A 26,036-nucleotide genomic window follows, 5' to 3' on the forward strand; every position below is an offset into this window, starting at 1 on the left:
CATGGCATGCTACATTTGAATGAGCTTCCAAAAAGATGCTACCTGAAAAAAAGCAGATGTCAAAGATCACATTTCTTATGGTTATGAAATATCCAGGACAACCAAATCCCTAAAGTGTTCGCCAGGGGGTCAGAGTGCAGGATGGGTAGTAATTATTTAATGTGGTCAGGCTGTTCGGGGGAAAGCAAAAAAGTTTTGAAGCTAGAGAGAGGTGGTGGCTACACAATGACGAAACAGTGACTGCCTCTGAATTGTACATTTTAGGATGGTTATCTTAATGTTACATGAATTTTACTTCAAGTTAAAACCAGAAATTGGGGCCTCCCTGGTGGTCTAGTGGTTATGTCTCAGCACATCATCCTTACAGCCTCGTTTGATCCCGGCCAGGGAGGTGACCCACATATGGCATAGCACACCTGTCCTGTCTTGCCACTGTTCCCCTTAGCACTGTATTTCAAAAAATCTACCTATCCACTCCCCACTGTCTCTGGTGATTCCTCTCATCCCCTGCACCTCTGGTCTACACTCAGATCATCTATGCAAAAAATAAATATTTAAAACAAGACTTTATGATAGCACCTGGCTTTGCTTATTGTGGAGCATTCTCCAGAAAACAGTTTTCAAGTTCCTAAGAAGGTATCCGTGGGTAAAGGGTATGCAGGATCTCTCTGGCCTGTTTTTGCAACTGCCTTGAATCAAACTATTTTGAAATCAAAGTTTAAATGAAAAAGAAGGACATGTGATCATGGCTGCCTCATGCCTCCCATTCTTAGGTCTGGCACTCAGACTTACTGTCCATTTTGAGTCCTGAGATTCATCCCCGGCAAGAGACGCTGACTGGTCACCCATTGCCATTTGTGTTCTGAGGAGCTGAGGACCAAGGAGGCACTCCCAAAGATGTTAGGTTTCACCCCAGGTCTGTGCTTTGGGCCACGGGGATGGGACAGTGTTACCCCACAGTCTCTGGGATGGGAGGAGCTCTACCCTGTAGGGTCACTAAGCCCCCCTGTAGGGGACAGCAGGGGCCCAGTGAGTTCTCACTGGAGTGCTACCAGCACTCTGGTCAGGAAGCCCATTCAGGCAGGAACAGCTAAGGGAGTCAGGGGCCTAAGGATTGGGACATCTAGAGAGCCACAGGAGGCCAGCCCACATGGGCGACTCAAAGAGAGTCACGGTCCCTCCACAAGCTTGGTTATACCCTGTCTGTGCCCCAGGGCTGCCAGAACTCACCATTGCTGGGCCAGGCTGTCAAGGAGGGTGGAGGCAGGGCCAGACGCTCGGACTTGGTCTAGTTTTACTTTCACTTTTGTTTTCCCTGAAATGACAGAGGAACCAGAAAGAAACTGACCAATAGTGTGCTTCCCTCCCTTAGTCTGTTTGCAGTTGTCATAGCTGGGCGCCAGCCTCCCCTGGCACTGCCTCCCACACAACAATCCCATCTCTAAAGGCTACAGCCTATTTTCCAACCTAAGCCTCAGGATGGATGTTCTGGCGACCTCCAAGTTGCTGGATGAGGAGCTGTACTCCCGGCAGCTGTGAGAGCTAAAGTGGTAAGGGGGTGGAGTGGCCTTCTGACCTCTCTTCTCCAATTGCCTACCTTCTTACTTCCCACCCCCAGGTGTGTGCTGGGCTTCCCAGCCATGCAGAGGATTCAGAAAGCCAAGGTCCTACTCTCAGGGCTTCAGGGCCTGGGGGCTGAGGTGGCCAAGAACCTGGTCCTAATGGGTGTGAGCAGCCTTACCCTTCATGATCCCTACCCTACCTGCTGGTCTGATCTTTCTGCTCAGGTGAGGGTCCTGGGAACTGGGGGTCCCCAGACCACTGTGGGGCTAGAAACCCCAAGAAATCTTGGGTTTCTCTCTGTAGTTTTTCCTCTCAGAGAAGGACTTGGAAAAGAGCAGAGCTGAAGTGTCTCAAGGACCTGTGGCTAAGCTCAATGACGCTGTTCAGGTCTGCGTCCACACAGGTGACATCACTGAAGACCTGCTACGGAACTTCCAGGTGCCTCCCAGCCCTACTCTCCAGCCAGTCTAGTGCCTCTTCGGGCCTGAAATGTGGGCTGGGCAGTAGTTCTGGCCTTGTTGATCATAATGTCCCTCCAGGTGGTGGTGCTGACTGCCTCAAAGCTGGAGGAGCAGCTGAAGGTGGGCACCTTCTGCCACAAGCATGGAATCTGCTTTCTGGTGGCTGATACCCGGGGCCTTGTGGGGTAGGTGAGACGGCCTGCCACATGTAGACAGCAACTGGTCCCCAGCTCCCAGCTTGTTTCAGTGTTGCTCTACCCAGCCCCAGACCTGCCCCAGCATCCACTCCTGATTCTGGTCCCAGTCCTCACCTCTGCTTCCTCCACCCTGGTCCCCAGACTTTATCCAGCAATTCCCTCACACCTCAGCTTCTAAACCTTTCCCAGCATTCCTTTTCCAGTTCTGGCCCTCAAGATTTGCCCTGATGTCCTCCACCCTTCATTACAGGGTAGCCCAGAGTGGACTGGGCCGCCTGTCTGTGGGGCTTCACCCGCGCGCTCACAATTCAGTTATATGGCAGGTACACACAAAAGGGTCAATAACTGGTTTATTTACAAAAGGGGAAAGGAATAGGAAACAACCCAGGGAAAGAGAGCAGGATACAAAGTAACTGGAATGTCTTATGGCTAGGCTGACTGAACACACCTAGTCACTGGGTCCAGAGAGCCGTTTCCCCAGCGAGAGTGAGAGATGCAATCGTGCCCTATTTATCCCCCAAATGTCCCAGAATTCCTGCTAGCTCCACCCTTGGGTCCTCGCAGTTCTCTCCCTGGTACTTCTGGGAGTTGTAATTTCCAATCACTGGAGTAGGGTGTAGGGTCCAGAAAGCTGGAGCAGGGGGTGGAGTCCATAAGACTCTGCAGAGTTCCTTTAGGACATCCTTCCCCTTAACACCTTCACTATAACCCATGGTGGCTAGCCATCAAGCCATCTCAGTGGCCCATACTTGCCCCCACAGGCAGTTGTTCTGTGACTTTGGTGAGCACTTCACAGTACAGGACCCTACAGAGACAGAACCCCTGACAGCTGCCATCAAGCACATCTCCCAGGTGGGTGCTAAAGTGTGGGCACTCACCTGCTGACCATCGAGGGGCTGCCTGAGCCTATGCAAAGGAGGGCCATGCACCTCTCAAACATGCTGCCTCTTATCCAGGGCTCCCCTGGGATTCTCACTCTCAGGAAAGAGGCTGATGCCCACCTCTTCCAAGATGGGGATTTGGTGACTTTCTTGGGCATTGAGGGCATGGTGGAGCTCAACGGCTGTGCTCCCCACACCATCTGCGTGCAGGGTAAGCCAGCCCATTGCCACTCCAGACTTGGTGTCCTGACCCTGGTGGACATAACTTGGTTCTTGGGGCTCGGTTTTTCCTCCATCTTCCTTAGGGTGGAGCAAGGTCAAGGACACAGACATAAAACAAAACAGGATGGGATGTAAAGAACTACTCAGGTTCAAAGGTTAAACTGACTGGGCTGGATCTCTCCCAGAGGACGGCACCTTGGAGATTGGGGACACAACAGCTTTCTCTCGTTACTTGCGTGGGGGGGTTGTCACTGAGGTCAAGAGACCTGAAATCGTGAGCCATGTGAGTACTGGTGTATTGGAAATGGGGGAGTGTGGGCACTTGAAAGGGCCCACAGTGTTTAGGCCTGACCCTAAGCACTCCGGGTGCTCCCCCCCCCGACCCCCGCAGAAGCCTCTGGATATATCGTTGCTCCAGCCCCGTTTGGTAACCCAGCGTCCCCAGGAAGATCATCGTGCTCACAGCCTGCATCAAGCCTTCCGAGCACTGCACAAATTCCAGCACCTCAAGGGCCGCTTGCCCCACCCCTGGGATCCTGTGAGTGACCCCACTGCCTTTCTTCCTGGCCGTACCAGGGTCTTACCTGCCAGGAGGCAACAATGAGCATCTCAAATCCAAGTTTGAATCCCAAATGCAGTTTCCCCACATGTAAAAAGGAGGATGATAAACATTATCTCCAGACAGGAGGCTGGGTGCATGAAAGTGCCAGGCACAAAGCCAGGGACTCCTCCTACCTCCTAGCCGTTCAGATCCAGGCCTGAAGCCGCACCCAGGTCAGCGAAGCCTCCGGGCCCATTGTTTGAGTGTCTGGCTCGGAGCATCCTTGGTGATACTCTACATTCTAGAAATGTTTCCACTCCCTCTGTGGGATGGGGTGGATGGCTCCCTAAAGGACTTGAGTAAGGGGTAGAGTTTAGGTTGGAGCTGCTATGCCCACAGCATTCTACCCCACAGGGTGATGCAGAGATGGTGGTGAACCTGGCCCGGGCCCTGGAACCACTGAAGGGCACAAGGGGAGAGCCTTTGGAAGAGCTGCTGGATGAGGCACTAGTGCAGACAGTCGCCCTGAGCAGCTCTGGTCACTTGAGTCCCATGGCAGCCATATTGGGTGCAGTAACTGCCCAAGAAGTGCTGAAGGTAGGTATGTATGGCACAGCCAAGGTCAGGTTGGGCAGGTTCCAGAGGTCAGTATGAGTGCCAGAGTGTGCCCAACACCAGACAGTGGCCCTGGAAGGTCCACCAACTTGGGTGCAGTCCCTGGCCAGTATCTAAGGGAATTAGGGGATGACAGGAGCTCCCCGACTAAAATGCTGGCTTCTAGGCAGTCTCCAAGAAGTTCAAGCCCCTGGACCAGTGGCTGTACTTCGATGCCCTGGATTGTCTTCCAGAAGATGGGAAGCCCCTTCCCAGCCCTGAAGACTGTGCCCCGGTGAGAAGCTGGGGTCGTGATGCCATTGAAAAACTGAAAGAACAGTGCCAAGATCCTGCCCTAGAAAATTCAGTGTAAGAGGGAGATGCTGTGCACAGGGCAGTAGCCATCACTGCCCTTTGTCTGTGTCCCCCAGAGAGGCTGCCGCTATGATGGGCAAATCGCAGTGTTTGGGGCTCATTTTCAGGAGAAGCTCTGCCACCAGCACTACCTCCTGGTGAGTTGTGGGGAAGAGTTGGGAGTTTTTGTTGGAGAGCCAGTTCAGGCCCTTTGGATAAGGCTGTTCCTGCTGGCAGGTGGGTGCTGGTGCAATTGGCTGCGAGCTGCTCAAAGGGTTTGCCCTCACTGGCCTGGGGACCGGGGACAACGGGGGCGTGACCATTGCTGACATGGACCATGTAGAGCGCTCCAACCTCAGCCGCCAGTTCCTCTTCAGATCCCAAGACATTGGGGTGAGTGCTGTTCCCTCCCGCACTGTGTCCTGGATTGTCCTTCCCCCTACCCAATCTCTCCCTGCTCTTTTCTCAGAAGCCCAAGGCCACCGTGGCAGCAGAGGCCGCATACCGCCTGAACTCAGACTTGAAGGTGACCCCATTCACTTACCCACTGGATCCCACTACAGAGCACATCTTCGGGGACAAATTCTTCTCTAGTGTGGATGGTGTGGCTGCTGCTCTAGACAGTTTCCAGGCCCGTGAGTGCTCAGCCTTGCACTTAGCCCTTTGACCAAGGCTGAACCAGGCCCACTCCTGACCCTCTGCCTACTTGTCAGGAGACTATGTCGCTGCTCGCTGCACCCACTACCTGAAGCCACTGCTGGAGGCAGGCACACAGGGCACCTTAGGCAGCGCCTCAGTGTTCATGCCACACGTGACTAAGACTTATGCAGCCTCGACCGGCACTGCCTCTGAGGATGCCCCCTATCCTGTCTGCACTATACGGCACTTCCCCAGCACAGTCGAGCACACCTTGCAGGTAGGCCCTGAAGAGCAGAGCGCTCCCCCAACTGGCTTAGCCTTCACTTGCAAACCTGTTCCTCACCTAACACCTCGCTGTCCTTCCGCCCCCACAGTGGGCTCGGGATCAGTTTGAAGGACTCTTCCGTCTCTCTGCTGAGTTCATCAACTGCCACCGACAGTAAGACCTCCATCAGGGCTGCATGGGAGTCCAGGGTCCCAGCACCAGAATCTTCAGGGTTTTGACCAACTTCCTTCTCTCTCACAGGGGGCTCTCTTCTCTGTCAGACACAGAAGGGCAGAGGCTGACCCTACTGCAGGAGGTACTGGGTGAACGGAGAGAGCGTCCACAAACCTGGCGAGACTGTGTGGTGTGGGCGGTTAGCCACTGGCAGCTGTGCTTCCATCATGGCATCAGGCAATTGCTGAGGCACTTCTCACCTGAGAAAGTGGGTTTCTAGGGGTTAGGAGGCTGAGGGTTCAGAGCCACCAGCCTGAGCTCAACAGCTTACATTTCGCTAGGTGCTTGAGGACGGAACTCCCTTCTGGTCGGGTCCCAAACAGTGTCCCCAGCCCTTGGAATTTGATGCCAACCAAGTGAGTGAAGTCCACTGGGAGCCCTGAGATGGGAATGTGCCTCTTAGAGCAGAAGTAGGGACCTCTGTATTCTGCAGGTGCTAAGAAACAGTCATGTTTATGCACATGTGGGTGTCTGTCGTGTGAGGCAGAGGCACGCACAAAAGCAGACTCACAAGTGGGCAGTGACTTCCCTGTGTCACGCACTCCCACATGCTCACTCACACCCATGTGCCTCTGCTGCTCTTGGTCCGACTGTAGGACACGCACCTCCTCTATGTGCTGGCTGCTGCTAACCTGTACGCCCAAATGCATGGGCTGCCTGGCTCACAAGACCAGAATGCACTCAGGGAACTGCTGAGGGTGCTGTCACTGCCTGGCCTCCAACACCTGGCAGTCTCCTTCACGAGTGATCTGGAGCTAGCTCAGGATTCCACTGAGTTGGGTGAGGTCCCTGGCCACGCCCAGCCCCCTTGTGGCCACCCTCCTGTCCTCTACCTGTGTAAAATGGGGCCTGCAGGCCTGCAGCCAATTCATTACCTCTCATGCCTTCTGATCTTATTTTTCTCAGGCTTGGGCCCTTCCCTTGACCCTTCAGTAGGCCCTCTCCTTACCTAGCCCCTGCCCCATTCCTTAATCCTCATCAAAAGATACCCCCACACCTCTGGGTCCTGGAGAGCACCAAGCTTCGGCCCCCAGGTGAGGACAGTCACACAGGCAGGCACACACACCCATGGGCGAGGGCTGGCTCTGCTGGGAGGAGTTTGCAGTGTTAATCAAAGGGTCTCCATTAAAGTGGTAAATGACAGATTTTGCAGAGACCAAGAATAGGCACCAGGCTTCAGGGAGCGTAGGTGAGGGGACCAACGACTCCCCCAACACTCCCTTCTCCTGTCAGGTCCTGAGCAGTTGAAGAAATTGCATGAAGCTCTGGAAGCCTGGAGCAAGGGTCCTCCCCTGAAGCCCCTGATGTTTGAGAAGGTAGGAGCTCAAGTCAGGGTGAAAGGTCACATGGGGGAGGTTGTTGGGGAAGGTCAGGAACTAAGAAGGTAGCTTTGGAGCCCCTTGGTCTGAGCTGTTCCCCAAGTAGGACCTGGGAAGTGATTCATCTTCCCTGAGCCTTAGCTTTAGATAAGTGGGGAGATGTGCGTCGACCTGGCCTAAGTGTGTAGACATGTGCAATGGCACACAGCCAAGCTGGTGCCCTGGGGCACCGTTAACATTATTGGCACTTGGGCCTCACAGGACAATGGTAGCAACTTCCATATGGACTTTGTGGCAGCAGCAGCTAACTTACGTGCTCAGAATTATGGGATCCCACCGGCCAACCGTGTTCAGGTAACGCGGACCCTTAGGGTTTAGGCCTGGAGGTGAGTATCAAATCCTAGCTATACCTTGGGCCTTTCCTGACCTTGGCAGAGCATGAGAATCATGGGCCAGATTATTCCAGCCATTGCCACCACTACAGCAGCTGTGGCAGGCCTGATGGGCCTGGAGCTGTACAAGGTGGTGGACAGCCCACGGCCCCTTGGTGCATTTCGCCACAGCTATCTGCAACTGGCTGAAAACATGTTTAGCCGCTGGGTACCTCCTGCTCCAGACAGCCACACGGTGAGTCCTTGATACCCCACCTACACCAGACCCAGGTTTTCCCTACACCTTCCCAGACAAGCAGACAGCTCCTACTCTGGTTAAGAACCAGACTCTGGGGGAGTCCTCAAGACTCCCTCCAGCCCGCTTCCTGCTGCAAAGCCAGGCTGGGACCTGTCAGACACAGGAAGCAGCCGTCAGCCACCCCCACCCCCACCCCTCTGCTGCCTGGGGTCTGGGGGAGCTGCAGCTTTAACTCATTAGTGGAGCCAGACATTTCCCACAGCCCCCTCCTTCCCAATAGTGGTCGGGAGGGGGGACTAAGGCATTAGCCCCAAACAGAGCCTAACCTCTGCCTGTAGAGCTGGGGGATCCTGGCCACCCTCTCCGAGCTGAATAAAAGGGCACTGAGCAGACCACCATGGGTGTGGAGTTTGAAGCCCCGTGCATATGTGTGCATACGTGTCACAGGTGTGAGGGCAGTGGGGTCTGGGATCCCTGGCTCAGTGGTGTGTGGGCATGGAGGGGGTAAGCTCACACATCTGTGTGCCAGATGGGAGTGCTTGCTTCTCCTTCCATGTGGGTTTGCATGGGTCTGGATGTAAGGACACATGCCAGTGTTCCCGGGTTTGTGTGCATGTGTGTTTCCTCAAGTGCAGGGTGGTGAATATCCCTGGCTGTGTGCCCAGGTTCTATAACAGTTGGCATTTCCTTGGGGCTCAGGAGAGGGGTAGAGAGAGTACTCTCACTGGGGAAGAGGAGAAAGGTTATGGGCCAGCACTGGGCTTTTGGTGATCAGCCCTGGGGTCCCTCAGGCCACAACACAGAGTCCCTTTGTGAGGGGCCCAGCCCCTAGCTAGCACACAAGCTGCCTTTGTCCATGGTAGAGGGGGAAGGGAAGGGTCCCCCATCTCTCTGACCTCATCTCAGCTTGACTGTGTATTTAGGGGGGGCAGTATCTTGGCCTCTGGCAGCCTGCCACCCTTCTCCCTTTTACTCCAGGCACCAAAACCCCAATACTATTGAAATAAAGAAGAAAAGGGGTACAGGAACAGGATATGTTCTTGTCAAAATCTCTGGGCCAGTGTGGCCCTGATAGTCACTGTGCCTTGTGCCCCTATGTGCCCATGAGTAGTCCAGAATCCTGGCAGTACAGGATGAGGGGACAGGATGTACCCCCCAACCCTCAGTCTTGCATTTGAGGAACAAGCAGATTTATCAGAGACTGCAGCGCCCTGCTCTAGCTTCCTCAGGAAGCACCACCCCCTACACACACACACACACACACACACACACACACACACACGCACGCGCGCGCGCGCACACACACACAACTAGCCTGTGTGATGGATAGCCTGTTTCCCTGTGCAGGGCCCCATAGCCTCATTTCCTGTGCTGGCCCCAGCGTGGGCATGAGGGTGCTGAGACTCTGGGCCTAGAGCCCACCTTCTACCCCCACCCCTGACTTTTTCTTCCTGCCCAGAGTCCAGCTCCTCCCCTAGAAGAGTGGCCATCAACTGCTAGTAACTGGGGTAGGGGGAGGGTATGCATGTGAGAAGTTTCTCACTCCTCCTCACTACTCCCTCCCAGTTTCAAAACCTGAGGTGGACCTCTTGGCACCGTCTGAAGGTGCCTGCTGGGCAGCCCGAGAGGACCTTGGAGTCATTGCTGGCCTATCTCCAGGTGTGCCCCACTCCTGCCCTACCCCCAAGCCTGGCCCAGCCTGGCCCAGCCGGCACCTGACCTGTTTGTCTCTCAAGGAACAACACAAGCTGAAGGTGAGGATGCTGCTGTATGGCCCAGCCGTGCTCTATTCAGTAGGGTGGTCACCTGAAAAACAGGCCCAGCATCTGCCCCTCAGGTGAGCTCACACCTGGGGATAGTCAGGCCTCCTCCTATCCTGGAGATGAGAGGTGGGAGACATGCAGACTTTCCTCACCTCAACCCCATTCCGGCCCCCTCACACCTTCCTGAAGTTTTCTTTTGCCAAATGGAGCCAGCAAATGGACTGTGGGTGGGGCAAGGGCCAAGAGCCTGAGAAGGGCCTCCAGGAGTTGCTGTTTGGCTCCTCCATACCCTGCTCAGCCCCCCTTTCACAGCCTCTCCCTAGGGACTCGCAGTTTCCTGCCTCCTGGCCTCCCAGTCAGCAGCTCCTAAAATAGTTTCAGATGTTTCCTGTCTTGAGCTGCTCCTGCTCCTGGCTGGGGCTCCTTATAGCCCATCAGCACCCTCTGGTCCGTGCCGAGTGACTCTCTGTCCACCACTGCTAACCTACCTCATCTCCCCCACTTTATCCCCTTCCCCCCATGCCACCAGGGTGACGGAACTGGTGCAGCAGATGACAGGCCAGGTGCCTGCGCCTGGGCAGCGGGTGCTGAAACTGGAGCTCAGTTGTGAGGGTGAGGAGGAGGACACTGCCTTCCCACCCCTGCATTATGAACTATGACGGCAACGCCACCACCCAGCCCTATCAAGTCTAGCATCTGAGCCCACTAAAGAGGCACTCAATAAATGCCCGCTGGAGCAGAGTACGTGGAGAGGATGGGTGGTGAAACATGGGGTAATAAAGTACATGGGATGGGACGTGGGCGTGAGGGACCCCTCCAGGGAGGGAAAAGGCTCTTGAGATGTGCCTGCCTGGCTTGGCTTGTGCCTTGCATGAGCTGGGCTGCCTCCTGGAGTTTCAGGGATATGGAACCAGGACAGTCCAGAAAAAGGCCTTTATTGTGCCAGGCTGGAGGGCAGGGTCAGAGGTAGCTGACAACGTCATTGCAGATGATGGGTTGGCGACTGCGGCAGTTCATGAGAGCGGCAAAGCGGGAGACGTCTGCAGGCAGTTCAGGTTCCGGGCGAGGTGGGCATGACAGTCGCTTTCCTGCCATGGCTGCCCGCCGTGCCCTGGCCAGCTGGCGCCGCAGCTGCTCAGAGAGTCCATGCAGGAACTGAGGGGGCCGAGCACGGATGCGGGGCCCACCCCCGCTCTCCCCCTCCCCCGCTGCCTCAGGCAGCTCCATCCAGTTGTGTACCAAGTCAGCAAAGCAATTGTCCCCCAGCACTAGGGGCTGGCGACTGCGTCCTCTGCTCAGCAGGGCTGCTGTCCAGTCCTCAGCTTCCAGCCCCCGCCAGTGCTCCAGGCAGGCATCTGGGGTAGACCTGGGCCGTGGTCGGTGGGCAGGTGGTACACTGGTCACAGGGGCCCCACTGGGCAGGGGGATGCCACTGGCCAAGAGGTGCTGTCTGTGGGGGTGCCGTGCTGGGGGTACTGGTTGTTGGGGTGTGGGAGGCTCCTCCTCTCTCCATGTGCTGCCTGATACCTCCGAGAAGCCAGAGTCCCAGTCCAGGGCATGTTCCCTGGATCTCGCCAAGGCCACACTCCTGTCTCTGGTTACCACAGCTTCCTCCTCTTCCTCTGCACAGCAGCTAGAGTCCTCTTCCAAGGCATCTGAAGCCCTGAGCCGGTGGTTGCGGAGCCTCACAGTTGGGCCGGATTTGGGGGGTGTTGGTAGAGGGCCAGGCATCGGGGGCGAGCCTGTGTCCCGGCCACACAGCTGTAGAAGAGAAGCAAAGGTCCGAGGGGCAGGTCTCATCACTCCTGTTGCCTGGACAGCCCAATTCCAGAACAGAAGGCCTAAGAGACCTGGATAGGCCTGCAGACCTGGGCAGCAAGGCCTGGAGTGGGCGCAGAGGCTACATGGGGGCACTGGCACACGAGGTTCGTGTGGCTCACATCAGCCGACCTGGTGGCAGTCCCGGCAGGCTGCAGCACGCTGAGTTGGGCAAGTCGGCACCCGCCACCAGGGCGGGAGGCAGGGTTGCGGGCCTGCATGGGGAAGTAGTTCTTACTCAGAGCTGGGGGTGGAGGGGGAGTATCCCGTGCTTCTGGGGAGTTCAGCTCCCCAAAGCCCACATTGTCTTTCGGAGCACAGAGTACTAGGTGAAGGAGAGAGGAAGGCCGTACAGACTAACCTGGGGTAGGGGAAATCCTTAGCGGCACCAACTCCTCTTTAGACACGGTCACCCCCTGCTCCACCCGCAAAGAAACTTCTCCCCCCTAACTTTCCATGCAGCCCCGGTAGGTAGCAAGGCCAGCTGGGCGGTTGTTACTTGATGCCCAACTCAGTTCCCAACCGTCCGAAACCCGACTCGGGCCATCTGGGCCATCTGCGCCACCCCACCCCCATCCGCCTTACACGGGCGTTGGGAACAGATCCCCAACAAAGAGGGCACAGATCCCCAACCATGCGTCGTCGGAGCCGAACGGCAGGGCACCCGAGCATCCCATACACATCTTCCCAAGTTGTACCCGCTCCCAAGCCTCACCAGTTCCCAGCGAAGCTGGCCCAGGAAGCTGTCAAGCCGAGCGCTGTGCATGCCCGTGCCGGAACCCCGCCAGGCCTGCCAGTTCCTCCTCAAACTTCAGAGGGAGCAGCGCCGAGAGGGCCCCGCGGGCCGGCCAGCGGCGCCCTCGCCCTCCACCCAACTCCTCGGCTCCTCGCTCTCCGTAGCTCCCATCGCCGCCCCAACATCTGGCAGGAGCGCCCCGCCCCTGAAGCAGCAACCAATGGGGCCTAGGCGGAGCTAAAGTGACCCCGCCCCGCGGGCTGGCTCCAGGGTGGAAAGGCTGGACGCCCACTCCTCGACGCCCACTCCCACGACGCGCCAGCCCTGGTGGGTGGGGCGGCACTGTATTTGAAAGTTGGGCGAGGCCGGGTCCGGGACTCCCCGACTCCCCGACTCCCCGGGAAGTGAAGCTGCACGACCCGGGACAGCTCGCTTCCCGGTTTTCCCTGGGTAGATGTGCGGTCCCTCCGGCACCAGCCGCGTTAGTGCGCGGGAGAGCGCCCCTAGTCGCGGGGCCGGATAGTACGATGGCCCATTTGGGGCTCGCTTTCGGAGCCAGCCTCCACAATCCCTGGAAGTGATGGGTGGGGTTCGGCTCTTCTGAGGACTCCGGGAGCGCCGGACCTCGCGGGAGCACTGGGGGGGGCCCTCGATTGCCTTAGGGCCGAGCTAGGCTGGGCCGCCCTCTAGTGGGGTACGGCAGGTTAGCTGCGACCCCGCGACCACCCCGAAGCCTTCTGCTGCGGTTAACACGTGCACTCTGAGTGAAGGGGATGAGAGCGGCGCTCTCTGGCCAGAAAGTTCAGAGCCTGTTCACAGGCCTCTCCAAGATGGGAAGCTACGTTCAAGGATACTGTCTTAACTAAATTACCTGGATTAAGGAATGAGGGCCACGGACTAGCTTGGGAGAGGGCATCCTCGGAGGAGGTGGCAGTCTGTACAAGATCTGGATGAGCCATCATGGGAGATGAAGAGGTGCATTCTAGGTGGAGGGCTTAGCCAGGAAAAAGCCGCAGGGGATAGGAGCTGAATGGGGTTTAACAGCAAGATCCAGATGTCAGTGATGGTGTTAGCTGGCGGAGTAACTATACTTAGAAAGGAATAAGGGGTTTTGTTCTAATTCAGTGGGGAACACTGAGAGGTTTTTGAGCAGGGAGTGATCTGTGAGGGCTCCTGTTTAGATAATTCCAGCTGCTTTGGGAAAAACACTCTGTAGTCAGAGTGAAGGCCTGCCTCAGCAATGGAGGGGTGAGACTGGACCTGCGTGGGGCAGATGCATGGAGGGGTATGTTTTAGAGCTACAATCAAGTTTTACTAATGCATGAGTAGGGGTAGGAAAAGAGGAACATCAAACACAGTTGCTAGATTTCTAACATGAGTGACTGGTCAGGTGGAGTTGCCATGAATTATTACAAGACTGAAGAGTGGGTTTAGGGAAGCAAATAAAACGGCCATTTGTTGACATATGACCCTTGAGATTAACTATCCAAGAGGAGGTTCGGGATCAGCTGATCTGGAGCTGATTGGTAGACAATCTGGTAGACAGATTGGCACTGAGATGTTGAATCTGGGAGGCAAAGCAAGTGTGGGGGGTATTTAAGACTAGGAGCCTGGAGAGAATGAGGGTGACGAATTTAGACAGAGGAGGGTAACAGTCCAGATTGAGGCCTGGAACACTCCACCTGGTGGTTAGAGTGGAAGTAGAGTGGTTGGAGGGAAGATAAAACCCAGTCAGCAAAGGAAGCTAAGCAAGAGCAGCCATGGAAGTTAGAGAAACCTCAGAGTGTGGGTACTCAGGAGCCCAGGGGAGCCAGGATCAGGGGCTGCCTGGGAAATGTGATTGGGGAACAAATTGCTGAGTTCAGCAATACGCCAAGTTCTCTGAGGACACTAACAAGAATGTATTCATGGAAAGAGGGTCAAGCTTGGGGCCTCCCTGGTGGCGCAGGGGTTGAGCCTCAGCACTATGACTGCTGAGGCCTGAGCTCCTTCCATTTCAGCCAAAGAGCTAACCCACATATGGGGGGGGAGGGCAGCAAACCTCCCCTATCTTGCCTGCTGCTCCCCTCAGCAGTGTATTTCAGTGGATCCTCCTATTCTGCTCCCCACTCTGTCTCTGGCATGGGAGACACTCCCCTCCCCCTGCATTTCTGGCCTACACCTTGTATGCCTAAATAAATTAATTAATCTTAAATAAAAGAAAAGAGAGACAAGCTTGACTGTTATGAGTAGATGAGAGAGTGTGAGGTGAAGAACTGGAGAGAGCAAGACTAGGCATTTATAAAATTGACAGAAACATAATACAACGAATGGAAAAATCTTAAAGTCACATTCAATAGATGTTAAAATCTATACAAATTTATGCAACTGTAATCCAGATTAAGATGTAGAACATCCTTAGCCACTCCAGGAAGTTACTTTGTGGACCCTCCAGTTAACACCCTCCAAAATAACAACTTTTGATTTCTGTCACCAAGGACTCCTTTTGCTTCTTGGATGTAGGCAAATTTTAAGAGATTTTGTTGATGGTTGGGCTCAGATAATATCCTAATTGGTGTGGGTATGGTGTGTGTATAAATCCTTGACCCAATTTTTCCTATGTGCTCTGCCTGACCTGTCTCTAAGGACTGTGTAAACAAGAACTCCCTGAGTCTTAGTTTCCATATCAGAAGCTTCACCAATTTTACAGTTCCTTTGGGATGTGGTATTAAATGGGGATATTCATTCGGAGCAATGTAAAAATAAGGTTTCTTGGTTCTTTTGATGCTTGGTTAGGGTCTAGAGTTCAGTTACCAGGGATGGGCGGAGTTGGAACCTGGGATGTCCAGGAGTCCCGTCTGCTCAGTTGTGTTTGAACAACTGACCTGGCAACCGGGTGAGCCCGACAAACACACTTGTTCAGGAGCCTTCTCTGCTGTCGGTGTCTACAGAGCACTATGCCGCTGCTCAGGTCCCTGGCACTTCTTGCTTTGCTTGTCTCTGGTGAGGAGTTGGTGGGTGGGGGAACCCTACTTCTCACCCACCCTGCCTGTGGAGTCCTGATATTTTCAGATACCATGGAGGGCAGGGAAAGCTAGGGAAGGGCAAGAATCCGAACCCCAACCCTATTCCTTATACTGGGATAAGTCCTTAACGACTAAATCTTCATTCCCAGACTGTGAAATGAACTGCTTGTGTTTGGATGTGAGGGATGAGGAAGACTTTTGTCTGCTTGGCCCTGGCCAGGCCCTGATGCAAGGGCAGAATTATGTTCAGGTGTGTGGTTCCTTGAGCACGGGAGCCTTCTGCCTGAATCATCTCTCGATAACAGACCTCTGCTGTCTGCCCTGGTTCATAAACATCTCTGAGAGCGAGAGGCCTGGAGCCATCCTTCAGACCTTCTCCTTCAACTGCTCCTCTTACACGCCCACTCTGGAGCTGCTCCATGTGCAGCCACCTACCACCTTCTTCAACCCACCCAGCCTAGCCAGGTGGCAGGGGAGGTACTTGGCCAAGGTAGGGGCTTGGGCACACAGGGGGCTATGGGAGGACAAGGGAGGGTTCTAAATTCACAAAACCAGAAGTGGGGTTTAGGGGATAGAGAGCCTAGGCCCCACATGGCACTGCCCATCTGCCACAGGTGACCTTGAGCAGCTCAGCACATCTGGATGCCTTGGAGGTGAATCACTACAAGTTGCAGCTGCGGTACACGTGTGGTAACTATGTGACAGATGGACTGCTCTCTGTGGATGTGCAGCAGGACCCTAGCCGTGTCCAGTGTGGCCGATTTGCCAGTCCAGGTAAGGGTAGGCAGGGGGTAGGTAGACATGACCTGAACAGAGCCTCACTGACCTCCACTTTGGCCAGCTGGTGAAGTCATTCAGGTGCCAGAGACAGTCACACCTGGGGCCCGGCTGTATACTCTGCTTCTGCCAGGCCTGGAACTCCAGGGAGCCCAGGTGAGCCCAGTACACGAGCCATGGGAGGTAGGATGGAGTGGGGAGCATGGGGAGACCATGCCTCACTGCCCAAGCCCAGACTGCAGAGGAGCCCTCCAGGGTAGCACTGAGCCTCTAAATAATGCCTGTTCTTGGAAAGAGCTACTGAGGGTTGCCCACTGCTGATGACCACAGCTCTTCGTAAGGGGCCGAGTTCTTCCAAGTATTCCTGTGTGTTGAATTCTCCATGTAAATTCTGTATCCCTTTTGTAATACTAATAATAAGCAGCAGAAGAGGGAAAATATAGCTTTAAAAGCAAAATAATTAGTTTAAAAGCAGAAGGGCTGTGACTGAGTACCAGGGATCAGAGCTAGAGGTCGGAGAACCCAGGCTAGGGTAAACATCACTTGTGGGAGATGGGCAAGTTGCGATGGTCAGATACTTGCTGGATTGTGGGGAATTCTGACAGGAATGCTTAGGGTACTAGGGGCTGGGGACAAGAACCCTAGCATCTCTATCCTGTCAGATCAAAATCACCAGTGCCCAGGACCCTCCATATTTCCCTGGACCGTTCTTCATTGATGGGCTCGGTTGGCTGCGGGCACCACCCCAGGGCCTCAAAGGCCAGGTTCAAAAGGTGAGCACGACTTGGGACCTTGGGATGTCTATGGTTTGGGCAGTTACCACCTCTTGGAGGTTTATTTTTTCATGGCCTCCTCTACCTCTTCAAATATCTGCCACTCCCAGACAGTTTACACCTTGCACCAGCTGCCCTGACCGTCCTAGCACCTCCACTGGTCCTCTGCTGGGCTGTGGAGTTGCAGGAAGAAGAGGGACCCCCAACTTTGGGGATTTGTGGTGACTCAAATAGAAACGAAGGTTTTTACAGCAGTCACTTCTGGGAGAAGTGCTCAGAGCAGTCTGAGAGGAGGTTGGAAAGGTTCCTTTTTTTTTTTTGGTTAAGATTTGTTATTTATGCATACAAAAGCTGAGGTATAGGCCAGAGGCATTGGTGGGGGTGAGAGGATGAGAGGAATCCCCAGAGACAGAGTGGGAGCAGAACAGGCAGACTGACTGAAATATACTGCTGAGGGGAGCAGCAGACAAGATAGGAGTGTCTGCTGTGCCATGTGGGTCACCTCCCTGGCTGGGGATCGAACTCATATTGCAGTGGCTGCAGATAGCGTCATGGTGCTTAGACTTAACCCCTGTACCATTAGAGAGGCCCTGAAGTTCCTTTTTTTAAAACTTCCCATTTAAAAACAGAAAAAAACAAACAAACAAAAAAAAAAACCCACAACTGCCTAGGCTCTGTGACTGGCTCTTAGCAATTCTAAGATGATAATTCACATTGTGAATGACTCAGGTATCACTATTTTTGTGGCTCTTTGCCTCCTAATAGAAAATTTTGTCCTCAAAGGAATGGGACTTTAAGGAATGCCTGTTGACAGAGAAGCAGATCATAAGGAAGAGTGAGCGTTGGGGTTTCTTGTGGCAGTCTTAGTGGGAATGCTTATTGAAAAGAGCACTGGGCCCAGTTATACAGGTAGACACACACTGTGACTCCCTTCCTGTTCCTTGTGCACCACAGGTCTTCCAGCTTCAGATCTTGGTGACATTTGGACAGAACAGAAGGTGCCAGGGGATGCTAACAGTGAAAGTTTTGCCTGCTCCTTCCAGCCAAATCTCCTTTCTGTAAGGTTGCACTACTCTGGAAATAGTGGGGAAAGCAGAGCCTAGGCCTAGGCTATTAGGAACAGGGGTAATATGAGGGCTACTGGATGTCCCTAGTTAGCTCCTACAGGAGGGGAGCCTGAGGGAAGGGGCCTGCTGACTGGGCCAGGAGGGTGGGAGCCAGAGCCAGTGCCCTTCTTTTTGTCCAGGGAGCAAGAGCAGAATATCACCATCCTGGAGGACCTGGCCCCAGGGAGTGAGGTAGTTCAGGTCCAGGCCCGGGGCTCTGATGTGCGCTATGAAATCCTCTCCCCAGTGCCTTGTCCACTCTTCTCTCTCGGACGCAGTAAGGAGTATGGAGGGGGAATATGGGAATGCCTCTGTGCTGGTCCAGAGGTGACTGGCCCTGCTTCCTGCCCAGCCTCCCATCCCAGTGGATCCAGTGGGAGGGCAAACCAGGAGGAGCTGGAGGCTGGGTAGAATTCTTGGTCCCCCACCTTCCCATCCTGTCCAGTTGATGGCATAGTCCGGACCACTGCACCCCTGGAGTTGGCACAGATGCCAGATGCAGCGGTCACTCGGCTGCTGGTCAAGGCCTACGAGCGGCTCCAGCCCTTGGCCAGTGTTGAGCTTGACCTTACTGTGAATGTACAATCAGTTAACCGCTGGTCCCCGCACTGCCTCCCAACTCTGCTGGTGTGAGTACATGGGAACTTTACACAGGTATTTGGGGTGAGAGCCATAGTTTGCACCCCAACTTGGACTCTGGTCTTCCCTCTGTTCCTAGGACTCAAATCCCAGAGACCACACCCGTGGGCACAGTGCTGAATATCTTCACGTGTTCTGACCCCGACGCTCCTGGCTCTACCCTTGACTATGAACTGTGGTTCCACACCCCTCTTGGATCTGCCAGCCTTTGTCTTCAAGATAGGGTTTTGGAGGTGCCTAGGCCCTGCTCCCAGACCTATGTGCAGGGTGCTTGGGATGGGAATGGGGAGTGGACCAAAGGTCTGTGGGGTGAAGATCCCATGGGCTTGGAGGTGATGGTAGCAGTCTACTTGCTTTGCAGTATGGACAACAGTGGGTCAGGGTGGGTTATTTGTGGATGCCTTGGCCTGCGGCAGCCCCATGTGGCACATGACTCTCTGAGGCCTGGGCTGGGCCTCACCTTCTTGCCTCTCTGGTCAGGTGAATGCCACACTTGACTGTGACAATCCTGGGCCCTGCTTGCAGCATGCTGCCTCCATCCTGGTACTTGACAATGGTCAGCCCCAGATGACCAGTGAGTGATCACATACAGGCCTGGACATTCAGAACAGGGCTGTTCTGTATTCTTCTCCCCACTCTCAGGACAGGGTCATCTCTCCTCCCTCAGAAGCCAGTAAGGTCTGATTGTCCACACTTTTCCCTAGACTGGGGCCTATCTCTCTTCTCTTAGATGCCCTCCCCACAACAAGGGAGGGGTATTGCTCTCCTTCCTTCCAGATACTCTCCCTCCTCAGACCCCAAGGGCAGGGCTGGGCATCCCAGACCAGCTCCTTGACTGTCAAATGGCCTCCAGCTGAGGTGCCAGTACTGGTGATGGTGACGCCTGTCAATGAGTTTGCCCCAGCCTGTGTCCCACGCACATTCCGGGTTCCAGAGGATGTAGAGCCCCACACCCTGCTGGGCTCTGTGGTGGGCACAGACATGGATTACCCCCACAACAGCATTGAGTACTACATCTCTGGCGGGTCTGCCACCTTCGCTATGGATCGCCTTAGTGGTACGCCCCACTCTAGCGCTGGGGTTGGTGGGTGAAGCCATGCTGACGCTGCAGGCTGAGTCTGTGGCTACCTCTTGTAGGGGAGATTTACCTCCTGAAGCCTTTGGACTATGAGCTGCAAAAGTTGTATAGGCTCACTGTCCTGCTGGTGGACCATGACCAAGACCAGGACCCCACCTATCACCGCTCAGGCTCCTGCAACATTGCCATTGAGGTTGAGGTAACTGACCCCCAGGACCTTGAAATCAGTTCAGGTCACCCTCTGGTATTCTGTTGTTCCACCCTATGTCCATTTTCCTCCGGTGACTGTTTAGATGGAGGCTGGGTCTCATTGTGGGAAATTTGGAGCCTGTTATCTGACACTTAACCTCTGGATTTGAGGGGAAGAGGCTGAGGGACTGGCTTGGGAGTTTGGAGAATGGGTGACCTGGCTGCCTTCCTGCAGGATGTGAATGACCACATGCCCAAGTGTGAGCCCCCGTTTCAGGAACTCACCATCTATACTCCCCTGGGCCATAGTGTGGAGGTGACCAAGGTGTCATGTCGGATCCCCCAGGAGCCACAGCGCCTGGCTTTTTCCTACAGTATTGTGAGAGGTGAGAGCTGAAGGGGCCAGCAGGCTGTTGGGGAGGGGCAGACCAAGGCCAGCAGTGGTCTTCTTCTTCTGCCACTTTGTTTTCAGGGAATACTCAGAGCCAATTCAGCCTGCAAGGCACTGTCCTGGTGTACAACAACCTCATGTTGAGGCCCTCCTGGCCAAAGCAACCCCATACTTATGAGTTGCTGATCCATGTGGCCGATGCAGGCCCCTTCACCTCCCATCTCAGTACCACAGCTACTGTCATTGTACATGTAGTTCCCGGGAGCACCAGCACAATGGCCACACGCACCCACAGAGACACAGTGAGTGAGGGGTGGGGACCATTGAGGAGTGGGGAGAAAGGATCTTGGAGGGTGTTGAGACCCAGTTTTCCAAGAGGAATATTAGGGGAAGGCATTTCTGAGGGATTCATTAGGTGCAAAAAGCCTGGCAATACAAAAGAACAAATCTGGGGTGTGGGTGGCGCAGCCATTGGAGGGGTTTGAAGGCAGGATGATCAGGGAATGTTGGCAGGGCAGTGGGGTATTAGTATGCATTCATCCATTTATAGACAAACATTTATAACATACACTTGGTTTCTACCTCATCTAACACAAAGTAGAAAACTAAATGTTACTGCATTTACTACATGGCTGCCCTGCCATTTACCCATTTCAGGAGCCTTCTATGATGACACCCCTGTTTGTGATGAACACAGAGACATTCTGGCAGCCAGAGCCTTGGTTTGTGGTGGTGTTGACAGTGACTGGTGCCCTGCTCCTCTTGGCTCTGGGCTGGCTCCTCAGCAGCTTCCTTCAGAGGTAGGGTCCCTACACCTGTGCTCCCTCCTCTAGACCCCATCTGTGATAAATGGTTTCATCCAATATTTAATGACAATGCTCAAGTTGGTGGGCAGACAAAGTAATACAAAGAAAGGCTGCTCTTCCCCCGGAGGTCATCAGGTTAAAGGCAGAGAGACACAGGGAAGGGGATATCTCCATTGCTGGTAGAGCCCAGTCTTGGAATGAAATGGGTATAGATGAAGCCCAGGGTTTGAGATTCTGAGCCTGTCATGCACTGGACATTTACTTTTATTCCTGACCCTTGCCTTCCACCTGAAACCTGACCTGCCCCTCAGTCCTGTGGGCATGTGATTGAATCCAAGGGAGATGACGCAAAATGTGAGCACAGCAGACAGACACTGGCTATCCCTGATATAAAGGGGAAGATAAGTGGTGCTGGCTCCTAAAGCTGGCAGACCTGCTGTCCTCACTGTTTGTTCTCTCCTCCTGGTCTTTTAGGTTCATCCAGGTGTTACAGACACCAAGCAAACCAGCCCAAGCTCAGCTACTAAACAGGTCAGCTTCCTTTGCATACTTCTATGTCTGGGAGTTGATCTCCTAAACTTTGGGTCTAGAGCCTTATCCTATATTCTTATGCCTACTTTTCCCCAGTGCAACTGAAGGGTCCATTGAAAGGCCCATTGTGGAGGAACCGAGGATGGAGATGTCCCAAGCACCCAAAAGTGTCATGAGCCTGGTATGTTGACCTACCATCCTGTGCAATGGGCACTGAGCCTACTAGAGTGCCCTTCTCCCAAGCCTATCCCTTCCCCCATTGATGGCTACCCCTGTGGGATGGAGGATGGAGACAGATGAGCTCCTGACAGGCCTCCCCTGAGGCAGGCCCCATTGCCTGCAACTCATTGAACCTTTTTATTCTTCCGTCAGCAGCATTTTGATGGCAGAGCACAGGACTCCAGTGAGTTCCCCTTTTACCAAACCATTTTCTACCTGGACCTACTTCCTCTCCTTACCCAATCTCAGTATCTCCTACCACCAGTCATCACTCTCTACTTTTTCTCTGAATGGGGTCTGTTCTCATCCCTACTCACTTTACAGTCAGTTTTTATCTGTGGGAACAGGAGGTGACACAGACCTGGTCTAATTCCTGCCTACTGGGGAAGAGGGTATGATGATGAGGTGGGAGCTCCCCACCCCGAATACTCCACTGTCACCAGAGTAATGTGCCATTGAGTTTAGGGGGAATGAGTGTCCCATTGGAGGAGTACTTGAGCCGGAACCTGGAGGACTTGCTAAGAAAGGAGGGAGGCGACAGCTTGGATCAAGGAGAAGAGGGTTACACCAAGAGTCCTAGAATGCCGTTCTTCTCCCTTTGCGAGGGAGACAGTTCTGCTGAGGCCAGCAATGCCCTGTTTCTTTCTTCTGCTCTTCTGAGCTTAGGTACAGGCAGAGACTACCTGTTCAACACATATACAGGAGCCCGGCGCTGGCTCTGAGGCCAAGAAACTGCTTCACTATGTCTGGAACTTCTTCAAGTGATCATGGGCTGTATTTTCAAGTTGATTAAATAATAAACAAAATTACAAACAGAAAAGTTCCAGATTTGTAACCTATGTGTGGGAGAAACTGTGAGATCTGTGCTTTCTTGTTCTCACTTGGAGAATGCCCTATTGTGGACACACTCTAGGGAGTAATGACTATTTTGTTTTTAAGAAGATGCTGTACAATGCTCTCACAATGACTTAGTTTCTGCACAGGTAAGAGGCTATTACCCTTGTCAGACTGAGGGGTCTCCAGTCAACCTGTCCCCTCACGTAGAAAGGGTGTACCTTTCTTTTTTCCGCGAAGAGGAGGTGGTTGTTTGGGGGTCCCAGCAACTTCAAGGCAGTTGCTGACTGTGTGTGTGGAAGTTTTCTTGGGAGGGATCTGGAGATTTTGCACTGGTGCAGACTTGATAACCCTATGGCATGGATGACCATGTAGGGATCAATGGTAGCCCCCTTCTAAGGGATTCTTCTCATTTTTTCCTGGTCTGTTTCTTCTGGTTCCTTGGCCCTTTTACCCTGCCTCAACTGAACTGAGTTGATGGAGGTAGACAAGTGGTCTATAGAAACCCACAAAAGGGCAGCTTCCTTGGGTGCACCGCTAGCCCAGTCTCCATACACAGTCTGGCATAAGGTCTCAGGTTGGTGCTAGTTCTGGATAGGTCTCTAAAGGACCTGCTTGGGGGAGGGGGGGCGTTTACATTTACAGGGGTATCCCCAGCTTCTTTCAGTCTTTTCCCTCCTAAGTCTGTGGACCTAAAAAGGTCTGAGGCACTGTAGGAACTCCTTTCCTGAGCCAGTTACTATGTGTGTGTGTGTGTGTGTGGAGGGGGGGTTTGAGAGGGATGTTTGGTTGTGTGCAGTGAAGAAGAGTGCCTAGTGTAGGAAAAGCATGTTACTCCTCGCTCCCAATAAAATGAAGGTGTTGGAACTGGCCTCAGGGACAGCAACCTGAGGCTAGGGTATTACTGGATAGTTACAGGCAGAAATTTCCTGGGCACTTAACCTGCTCTAAGGGCTCATTAACTTCATTTCTGAGACACTATTGTTCTCATTATACAGGTGGGGCAACCAAGATTCAAAGTTACAGAACTGGCTAGTCCCAGCACTTAATGTGGGCAAGGGATAACCCTATTTTCAGAACTCATGGTTGGCCTGAGGCAGGTCAGGGCAATTCAGGGCAAGATTTTGATAAAGAAACTCAAGACAAGATGTCCTAGAATAGGAAGACAGTGTCTGCTATGCACAAGGTCTTGTGTTGGGGACTGAAGTCTGGACTGAAGGACAAATGTGGGCAGCAGGCCAGGCTGGGATTAGGAGGGCAGATCACAGCGCAGGGCTAGTGAGGGAAGCTGTTGAGATGGCGGCATTATATTATAAAGCCGGTAGAAGGAGGTAAGAGGCGGGAGGACTTAACTCCCAGAGGTGGGATGACCTTGGCTCAGGTCTTCCCCTCTACGCCTCAGTTTCCTCACCTGTGAACTGGGGACAACAACCCAGGGCGGGTGGCAAAAAAGCAAACAGAACTCAGCAAACAGTAACTAAGAGTGAGAGCTTCTGTGAGAAGAAGGGGTTCAGGATGCCAGGAGTGCACTTAGAGAGGCCAAGGGCGACACGGCCTCGGAACCGCCGGCAAACGCTCCACCACCAACAGCGAGAATGGCGCGCATGCGCTAAGCCGTGCCGTCACAGTCACGTGCCTAGGCGCGCAGCTTGGGCTTTGGGAGGCAGGTTCTGACTGACAAAGCAGCCGGCCTGTCAGCAAGAAGCACTCCCCGAGCTACGGGCAAAGAGGCTGTTGATTGGGGGTAAACTCAGCCGGGGGCGGGTTCTTTGCCGTCCTGGTTACTATGACGCCCGGCCCCCGCCCCCTCGGCTGGCCGCCATCTTGTTGTTGATCCGTACCCAGTGGGCAGCGCCGGGAGCTGGACCGAGCGGCCGCTGAGGGGCCGCTGCTGCGGGGCTCAGCCACCTGCGCTGCCTGCCAGGGGGCGGGCCGAAACCTGGAGGCCCGGGGGGCCCAGCTCCCGTTGGGAGCAGTGGGCGCCCGCTGCCTGGGCTGGGCCGGTGAGTGACAGGAGCCGGGCGAAAGACCGGCCTGGCGGGAGGCGGCGGGCGCGGGGTTGGAGCGGGCGCGTGCAGGGCCCGGGGCATTGACTGGGCATCGCTTGAGCACTGCTTGAGCATCCCGACTCGCATCCTGGAGCCTCCCAGAGGCTGGCGCTGAGGTGGGGAGGACCTTGAGCGGGGTGGATTTCTTGAGACCCGCACCCGAGGACCCTCTGGGTAGCGGGTATACTGGCTCCTCTGACCCACACCTTTGGTCACCGCTGACCTGCCGTACTAAAACGTGTCCAGTGCCAGCTTGATGCTTTTCGGGGCGTTCTCTTGCTTCTCGTTGTGTTGTGGGATGGACACGTACCTCTTTTTAAGATGTCACTAAAAGCGGGTGATTCTCAGACCGCTTGAGACGAGACTCAAGTCTAGACAAAACAAGCTAAAGCCCCCACGAACCAGGCAGGTCAGTGTCACGGCCCCCTGTGATTCTGCCTGGTGCCTGTCTTCTGTGCCCCTCGGAACCCACCGTTTGTTTCTTCCTGAAGGGCCTGGCTAAATGCTCTTGATACCCAAATTTTATTCTGGAACGTAATTTTTTGTTTGCTTTTTCAACCACCACTTTTTGGAGTTGTGGGAAGGTCTTCCTCTTGGACAATGGGGGTATTAAGGTGATGGCTTGGTTGATTTTTATCTCCGAATGAGCGTACCAGTTTAACCAGGAGACAAAGCAAATGTAGGAGCGTGTTAAAATCAGAAAAACAAAACTTTTTGTCGTTGTGAAATGGCCAGATTAACTTTGAACTGTACTAAATTATCTTCCCCATTGAAAACAGATGGGCAGAACCCTTTCCTGTGAGGATGGGGGGTAGGAGACCCCCCGGCAAGATATGCCGGTCTAGAAAGAGGTCGTAATGCTCCAAAAACATTTCTTTTTTCCGTGGATCCTTGCCTTGTCCACACAGGCTCCTTGTTGTGGTCATACAGAAAGCTTGCATGAGATGACAGAATTTAGGCACATGTACACATGTGTCAAGATGTCACCTCAGATTGTTTAATTTGAAAGAAACCATCACCTCTCTTTTGGAGAGCAGAAGCTGAAAGTGGAGGAGGTGGCCTGTTGCTGTTTGCCTTACTTGTGAGAAGAATAAGAAGTTGTTTGATCTTTAGTTGATTTCATTGTCCTGTCGTTTTTTGTATTTTGAATGAGGTTTGACCTTGGTAAGACCATTTCCTTGGGCAGTCCTTCACAAGAAAAGACTGTGGGTCTTAAAATATTCTCAATATTGTACCAGCTTAGCGCTTCTCTAGCTCTCCTCATTTGATTAACATTACAGAAAGTTAAGGCAATTACCAGGTTAAATTATTGCTGATATTTGTTAAAATAACCCTAAGTTAGACTCCTAATCTGTTTAGAATATCAGACTTCTTTGAAGTGTTAAAAAGGGTCAAAACACTTGACTTTTGCATAAAATTTTAG

At 53.8% G+C, this 26,036-nt stretch overlaps 4 protein-coding genes across 7 annotated transcripts in view; 3 read left to right on the forward strand and 1 right to left on the reverse strand.

Moving 5' to 3' along the window:
* The first annotated feature begins 1,454 nt into the window (after positions 1 to 1,454).
* On the forward strand, positions 1,455 to 10,415 carry UBA7 (ubiquitin-like modifier activating enzyme 7). 3 transcript variants are annotated; one of them, XM_004676152.2, is made up of 24 exons: positions 1,455 to 1,535; positions 1,619 to 1,787; positions 1,867 to 2,001; positions 2,103 to 2,209; positions 2,983 to 3,073; positions 3,178 to 3,313; positions 3,510 to 3,607; positions 3,716 to 3,862; positions 4,280 to 4,462; positions 4,647 to 4,754; positions 4,891 to 4,971; positions 5,051 to 5,206; positions 5,283 to 5,448; positions 5,527 to 5,729; positions 5,827 to 5,891; positions 5,979 to 6,159; positions 6,233 to 6,307; positions 6,548 to 6,731; positions 7,185 to 7,267; positions 7,532 to 7,624; positions 7,706 to 7,897; positions 9,467 to 9,559; positions 9,637 to 9,737; positions 10,193 to 10,415. In XM_004676152.2, the coding sequence occupies exons 1-24, from the start codon at positions 1,480 to 1,482 to the stop codon at positions 10,320 to 10,322; spliced, it is 3,033 nt and encodes a 1,010-aa protein (XP_004676209.1). In that variant the 5' UTR covers positions 1,455 to 1,479; the 3' UTR covers positions 10,323 to 10,415. The 3 variants fall into 3 exon arrangements, with proteins under 3 accessions (XP_004676209.1, XP_012590485.1, XP_012590486.1); XM_012735031.1 differs by having other exon boundaries at positions 9,467 to 9,654; positions 10,193 to 10,273; XM_012735032.1 differs by lacking the exons at positions 9,637 to 9,737; positions 10,193 to 10,415 and having other exon boundaries at positions 7,532 to 7,616; positions 9,467 to 9,549.
* Positions 10,416 to 10,581: 166 nt separating this feature from the next.
* On the reverse strand, positions 10,582 to 12,387 carry FAM212A (family with sequence similarity 212, member A). Of its 2 annotated transcripts, none has more exons than XM_004676153.2 (2): positions 12,197 to 12,387; positions 10,582 to 11,424 (listed from the first exon to the last, which is right to left on the reverse strand). In XM_004676153.2, the coding sequence occupies exons 1-2, from the start codon at positions 12,245 to 12,247 to the stop codon at positions 10,624 to 10,626; spliced, it is 852 nt and encodes a 283-aa protein (XP_004676210.1). In that variant the 5' UTR covers positions 12,248 to 12,387; the 3' UTR covers positions 10,582 to 10,623. The 2 variants fall into 2 exon arrangements, with proteins under 2 accessions (XP_004676210.1, XP_012590673.1); XM_012735219.1 differs by having other exon boundaries at positions 10,582 to 11,696; positions 12,197 to 12,265.
* A 2,766-nt stretch (positions 12,388 to 15,153) lies between these two features.
* Positions 15,154 to 22,500, forward strand: CDHR4 (cadherin-related family member 4). The gene is made up of 19 exons (XM_004676154.2): positions 15,154 to 15,199; positions 15,528 to 15,712; positions 15,837 to 15,996; positions 16,064 to 16,155; positions 16,662 to 16,772; positions 17,727 to 17,830; positions 18,019 to 18,155; positions 18,324 to 18,507; positions 18,597 to 18,750; positions 18,998 to 19,091; positions 19,371 to 19,574; positions 19,655 to 19,794; positions 20,020 to 20,170; positions 20,257 to 20,477; positions 20,833 to 20,975; positions 21,456 to 21,512; positions 21,609 to 21,693; positions 21,888 to 21,915; positions 22,398 to 22,500. The coding sequence occupies exons 1-19, from the start codon at positions 15,154 to 15,156 to the stop codon at positions 22,451 to 22,453; spliced, it is 2,352 nt and encodes a 783-aa protein (XP_004676211.1). The 3' UTR covers positions 22,454 to 22,500.
* Positions 22,501 to 24,390: 1,890 nt separating this feature from the next.
* IP6K1 (inositol hexakisphosphate kinase 1) overlaps positions 24,391 to 26,036 on the forward strand; it is a 39,421-nt gene continuing 37,775 nt past the window's right edge. Inside the window, exon 1 of the mRNA XM_004676155.2 lies at positions 24,391 to 24,568. The gene's annotated coding sequence lies outside the window, so the exon portion shown is untranslated. The remainder of the gene's footprint in view (positions 24,569 to 26,036) is intronic.

This window comes from Condylura cristata, unplaced genomic scaffold (assembly GCF_000260355.1).
Source record: "Condylura cristata isolate star-nosed mole 26May11 unplaced genomic scaffold, ConCri1.0 scaffold00004, whole genome shotgun sequence".
Classification (NCBI taxonomy): Eukaryota; Metazoa; Chordata; class Mammalia; order Eulipotyphla; family Talpidae; genus Condylura; species Condylura cristata.

Bases quoted from the DNA above. Each gene is read 5' to 3' on its own strand.
- FAM212A (XM_004676153.2), bottom strand. From the start codon at position 12,247: ATGCACAGCGCTCGGCTTGACAGCTTCCTGGGCCAGCTTCGCTGGGAA. The intron at 11,425-12,196 runs GTGAGGCTTGGG...TCTCTTCTACAG, and splicing joins GCCAGCTTCGCTGGGAACTG to CTGTGTGGCCGGGACACAGG.
- UBA7 (XM_004676152.2), top strand. From the start codon at position 1,480: ATGGATGTTCTGGCGACCTCCAAGTTGCTGGATGAGGAGCTGTACTCC. The intron at 5,207-5,282 runs GTGAGTGCTGTT...CTCTTTTCTCAG, and splicing joins TCAGATCCCAAGACATTGGG to AAGCCCAAGGCCACCGTGGC. The intron at 5,449-5,526 runs GTGAGTGCTCAG...CCTACTTGTCAG, and splicing joins TCTAGACAGTTTCCAGGCCC to GAGACTATGTCGCTGCTCGC.
- CDHR4 (XM_004676154.2), top strand. From the start codon at position 15,154: ATGCCGCTGCTCAGGTCCCTGGCACTTCTTGCTTTGCTTGTCTCTG. The intron at 15,200-15,527 runs GTGAGGAGTTGG...TCTCGATAACAG, and splicing joins TCTTGCTTTGCTTGTCTCTG to ACCTCTGCTGTCTGCCCTGG. The intron at 18,751-18,997 runs GTGCCTAGGCCC...CTCTCTGGTCAG, and splicing joins TTCAAGATAGGGTTTTGGAG to GTGAATGCCACACTTGACTG.